This window comes from Buceros rhinoceros, unplaced genomic scaffold (genome assembly GCF_000710305.1).
Source record: "Buceros rhinoceros silvestris isolate BGI_N320 unplaced genomic scaffold, ASM71030v1 scaffold18636, whole genome shotgun sequence".
Lineage (NCBI taxonomy): Eukaryota > Metazoa > Chordata > Aves > Bucerotiformes > Bucerotidae > Buceros > Buceros rhinoceros.
In genome coordinates this window covers 2,180-7,865 of record NW_010417129.1, presented here as the reverse complement: position 1 = coordinate 7,865, position 5,686 = coordinate 2,180, and the positions used below count along the sequence as shown (strand labels likewise).

Genomic DNA, 5,686 nt, shown 5'->3' with positions numbered 1-5,686 from the left:
AACCGCTTGATCTATTTAGCCAGAAATTATGTTCATTTCTGATTGTGCGTATCAGGGCGTATGCCAGGCTGGAGTTGGTGTGGTTTTCACCATACGAAAGCACTGAAGGCCCTGGCTCTGGAAATTTACTGTGTGTGCTGAGAAATGGAATTGTTTTCTTGTAAAAAAACCGGCCTGTACTGTCGCGTTTCTGCCAATAAGAGGCAACTCTGGTGAAAGGCTTGAACTTGCCCAAAGCACCTGTTGCAAATTCAAGCATACAGAAGGATGTAGCAAGTGCTGTCTCCAGGTAGATTTATTTAGCAGTCGTGGGAGGCAACTCTGGTGAAAGGCTTGAACTTGCCCAAAGCACCTGTTGCAAATTCAAGCATACAGAAGGATGTAGCAAGTGCTGTCTCCAGGTAGATTTATTTAGCAGTCGTGGGAGAGATTTGCCTCTTCCCTCTCCTCCTGCCCAAACAAGGTCTGGGGACTGAGGGGAAGAGGGATCCCACCTCTTTAAAACGTGTGTCCAAGCCTGCCAGCAGTAGTCCGGTTCCCATTTCACGGTCTTGCAGTGTAGCCACCATGTGACATCAGTCTGGTCTGAACACAAAAAGGAATTGTTTAGCCCTACGCACTCTTTGCCTTGCTACACACTCGTGCCTGCTGATGAGGTGCTAGATGGAATAGTCAAAATCGCAGTCTTTCTCCCGCAGTACCTCAAAGCTGTTAAGCTCTAATGATAGATAAGTCAGCAGGGCATCTCAGAAAAGTCTCCTGTTCAAAAACAAAACCAAAACAAATGCAACACAACCTTCTCTTGCTTTCTTCAAAGAAATCACTTCAGAAACAGAGGCCCTTTGTGAAAAACCCGGAGATGAAACAAAAGAGATGATCGCTCAGGACCTGGACAGCAAGAATCCCCCAGAGCAGCAGCCTGAGGTATTTTCTTTCTGCCTCTTGTTCAGTCACACGCGTTTTGCGAGGAAGAGGTTCCTCTGTGACCTGTAACTTCCCAAGCAACCTTCTCTTTGCTGCTTTTGGACACCTTCTTGCCTGATAGAAGTCAGTCATGGTGAAGGACTGGAATGCAAGAATGACAGCAGATGCACGGACCAGCTCTGGAAAACCTCAGCACAGGACTTAGACTGGTGAAGGAGGGCAGGACAGTTAGGAAATAAAGGCTGGAAATATGTGGGTGTGACTGAATGTTAAAAAATCCGCTGTAGGCGAAAGAGCCATGCAGCTTTAGTGTCTGTGTGAGAACAGATGATAGCTGCCCCCCTGCACCTGAACAGTCTCAGTGACCTTATTCATAGGTTTCATTTAATACAAACAGGGCTTAAAGGGTACCTGCAAACCATCAAAGTTTGTGTTTCTTCTTGTAGGGTCCCACGCTCAGTTTTCTTTACTGACCTTTCTCAAACGCCTGTGTGCTTCTCTTGAAGGGGATGTCTGCGTTACCCAAACCAAAACAGGAGCCTGCTCTACCATCAGTGAAGGATTATAGTCTCTCGGAGTTGTTGTCCCAGCTGGATTCAGGGATTTCACAGACTATGGAAGGCCCTGAGGAGCTCAGCCGCAGCTCTTCTGAGTCCAAACTTGCCTCCAGCGACAAGCGACTTTCAGGAGTTTCATCTGTAGATTCAGCTTTTTCTTCCAGAGGCTCCCTCTCCCTGTCCTTTGAAAGGGAGAGTTCAGGTAACGGTCAGGTTTTTCTCTGGTGGTTTTTTTTGAGTTGTTTGGACTGGGGCATGGGAGTCAATGGGTTGGAGAGTAGTCGTACGAAGAGTAGCATTCTGGAAATCACCGTTAGCCTTGCTTTCTCTTGCTGTCAGCACTACAAATTTGTTTACTGGAGGGAGGTAGTTTAAAAAAAAAAAAAAAGACATAGTTCCCAAATATGATCTAATGAGTGATAATAAATCGTACTTACTTTTTGAAAAGTAGTGACCTGAATTCCCATAAAAGCAATTACAGAATCACTTACGTAAGTGTTGCTTGGAAGGGAGGTCACCTAGTCCAGCATCCTGCTCAAAGAAGGACGGACTAAAGCCATTGCCCAGTCAGGTCAGCTGAGTCTGTGGCTCCTTTGGTTATACTAAGCCCAAGCCTGAACAGCGTTTTTTCTTTTTGAGAAGACTCATGCCACCTTCTTGGCAAAGACCACCACTGTGGCACACAAGCTCCTCCCTTTTCAACTGGTGATGAAAAAACCAGGCATCTGTTTTCCAGTTAGGCAAACAGCGGTTAGTGCAGGGAGATAACCACAGCGCCCTTCATTCCTCATTTCACGTGAAACACAGTTAAGTAAGTGGGGCTCCAAATCTGACCTGAAGTTGTTCCACAGCTGCTATGGAGAGGTTTTCTTTGCAGTCAAGAAGTCATTGCTGAAGCCACCAGGTATGTTAGCTGTGGGCCAAGTAAGGTTTGACAGCTATCAATCAGAATTGTGAGGGTGTCGTAGAATAGTTTGGTTTGGCAAGGACCTTTTCAAAGTCATCTAGTCCAGCCCCCACCCTGTAACAAGCAGGGACACCTTCAGCTAGATCAGGTTGCTCAGAGCCCCGTCCAACCTGACCCTGAATGTTTCCAGGGATGGGGCATCTACCGCTTCTGGGCAACCTGCGCTAGTTCTTCACCACACTCATTGTAAAAGTTCTCTTCTTTATATCCGTCTAGATATTGGTACTACAGACATACAGAAGAGGAAGCTAACGGAGGCCATTTTATCTGGAGATACCAGCAAACTGATGAAGATCCTCCAGCCCCAGGATGTTGATATTGTTTTAGATGGGAATTCCAGTCTTTTGCACTTGGCTGTTGAAGCCGGTCAAGAAGAATGTGTCAAATGGCTCCTCCTGTATAATGCTAACCCCAACCTCACCAACAAGAAGGGATCCACCCCTCTTCACATAGCCATTGAGAAGAAAGTTAAAAGCATTGTGGAGCTGATTATGGCTAGGAAAATCAACGTTAATGCCAAAGATGAAGATCAGTGGACTGCTCTTCACTTTGCTGCCCAAAACGGGGATGATTTCAGCACCAAAATGCTGCTTGATAAGAACGCATCCTTGAATGAGGTAGATTTTGAAGGCAGAGCCCCCATCCACATAGCCTGTCAGTATGGCCAAGAGAATATTGTGCGGATCTTCCTGAGAAGAGGCGTTAATGTGAACATCAAAGGAAAGGATGACTGGGTGCCACTGCACTATGCTGCCTGGCAAGGTCATCTCCCCATCGTAAGGCTTCTGACCAAACAGCGGGGTGCAAACGTGAATGTGCAGACCGTGGATGGAAGGACCTCGCTACACTTGGCCGCCCAACGAGGCCACTACCGTGTCGCTCGCCTTCTCATAGACCTGGAGTCGGATGTCAACATACAGAACACGCTCCTGCAGACTGCTCTCCACATCGCTGCTGAAACTGGCCACACGAGCACATCGAGGCTGCTCCTTAAACATGGCGCAGACATTGAGGCAGCAACAGCAGAAGGATACACCGCTCTGCACTTGGCATCTCGCAGCGGCCACTTAGCGACAACGAAGTTGCTAATAGATGAAAGGGCCAATGTTCTAGCCAAAGGCCCTTTAAACAGGACAGCGTTACACCTTGCTGCAGAAAACGGGCACTCTGAAGTGGTAGAGGAACTTGTCAGTTCAGAAATCATCAATGTTTCTGACAGCGAAGGGCTAACAGCTCTTCAGCTGGCTGCACGAGGAGGGCACACAAAAACGGTTGAAGTTCTTCTAAAGCACGGGGCGCACACTGACGTGGCAAGACCCACACGTCAGACCCTGCTACAGCTTGCTGAGCAGAACAGTCGTAGCTCAGTTACAGTGTTGTTAGGTGAGACTTAAGTAAAAGGTACAGAACTTGCTACCTTTCTACCTAGCTGCTGGAGCTTGACTCGCGAGGGCCTTCTCCAGCTGCGTCGTGAACTTGCTCATCAGTGATGTCAGATGATGGACTGAGGTGCAACCAGCAGAAGTTACTTGTGTCTGAGTGTGCAAGTGAGAGCGCGCGTGGACTGAGGCCAGATGTGAGGCTAAGAGCTGAGTTTGCCGTGCTCTGGTCTGCAGCGGTCATTCTGCGTGTGCCTGCCCTGTCTGTATATTAACATTCCCCTTCCAAGGGCGTTGAGAGAGAAGGATGCAACTTGTGGGTTTCCCCCCGCTTTTTTTTGTGTGTGTGTGTGTGTGCCAAACTAATTTAAGAACTAACACTCTGCTGTTTTATTTTCTGCCAAAAAAAAAAAAAAAAGATGGCACAGATTCCTGGTTTGTTTGCAGTGATCTATATTTTGGGCTGAAAGCCCGCAGCATAAAATGAACACAACACAAACCTGTTCGAAATTGATGCAAAAGATGAGGAAAAGGCTGTTTAAGATACAGTTACTCACGTTCCATTGTCAGAAGGTGCTCTGTGTAATGGAGACACTGTTTACAGATTCCCATGTGCTCAAAATTGACTTATTAACAGACTTACTAACAAGGCAAGATCCCCAGAATAGATAAGCAGAAGGAAAAGCTTAACACTGGATTGTGTTCTAAGATCAGTCAGCTGAACTAGGTGCTTAGTGGTTTGCCTTAATGAAAAAGTCAAAAGCTAAAATTCATACTGGACTGTAACTAACTGGGTGGTATATTCTAACACCGTTATACCAATTTGCAAAACAATGTTTGGAGGGGCCGATGCCTAGAGTGATATACTGTGTATATAGTGTTTCTACCTGTTGTGTGCTTTTTTTCTACTGAAGAAAATAGACTGCTTAGAGTGGGTATGTTTTAATACACCTTTTAATTTCGCTATTTTCAAAGTTCAAATGCGATCTGTTATTAATAAAAGATTGTGTTTCATATCTGTCTGTATTTTGTAGTTGTTAAAGCAACTGAAAACCTGTGGACCAGCGGCAGAATGCTGTCCTCAGTTTTACATTCCCCTGAGTTTTTATATGGAAGGTAAGGAGCTCGAAGGCACTGGAGGTGTTATTTATTTACAAAACAAATTAGAGTAAAACGCCGCATAACCTAGACTTTACGTGCATAACATGCTGGTGTACAGCTGGGATGCTTTCCTCTTACGCTGTAGCTGTTCAGGGAGTTTGGGGTTTTCTTCCCCACCTTGAAGCCCAGCCTAGTTCTGTGTGCTACAGAGCAAGCAGCAAGGTCGTGCTTTGCTCCCACCTCCCTGACAGGAAAGCTGTTCCTGCTCAAGGCCTTGGTGTGCACTTACCTGATGGCAGGGCTACCTCAGCATCTGATTTTAGGAGTCAGAGTGCTCCTGTGGGAACCCAGCCCCATGAAAAAGTTAATACTTTCTTAAAAACCAGCCTCCTGTCAGTGGAGATGGCAGTGGCTGAGGTGATAACCAAAGGAGGATATGTGCTTGCAGGGAGCCTCTTGCTGTTTGATACTGTTCCTGGCTTCACGTAGGTACCTGTGTGCAACTCCTCTAGTTCAGATTCTTGAATTTCAAGACAGTTCCCTGACTGCTTAATGTGGTAAAGAACGGATGGCAAAGCCAGGCTCGTGCCAGTACATGGAGGTTACAAAGCGCTGTACCGCTTACCGGAGCACGGCAGTCACAACAAGCTCCCTAAAGGTGCTGACAGTGAAGCTTCTCATTGAACAAACACCACTGTAATGTTCTTGCTGCTTCCTTCAGCTTCTTTGGAGACCAGTAAGGCTGTCGTGTTTCATTA

At 46.5% G+C, this 5,686-nt stretch overlaps 1 protein-coding gene across 1 annotated transcript in view; it reads left to right on the top strand.

The window, feature by feature from the left end:
- RIPK4 (receptor-interacting serine-threonine kinase 4) overlaps window positions 1-3,842 on the top strand; it is a gene marked incomplete at its 5' end in the record, with an annotated part of 14,302 nt that extends 10,460 nt beyond the window's left edge. Inside the window, 3 exons of the mRNA XM_010138090.1 lie at window positions 818-924; window positions 1,431-1,683; window positions 2,665-3,842. Coding sequence (XP_010136392.1) covers window positions 818-924; window positions 1,431-1,683; window positions 2,665-3,842 — 1,538 coding nt within the window. The remainder of the gene's footprint in view (window positions 1-817; window positions 925-1,430; window positions 1,684-2,664) is intronic.
- Between the last annotated feature and the right edge of the window lie 1,844 nt (window positions 3,843-5,686).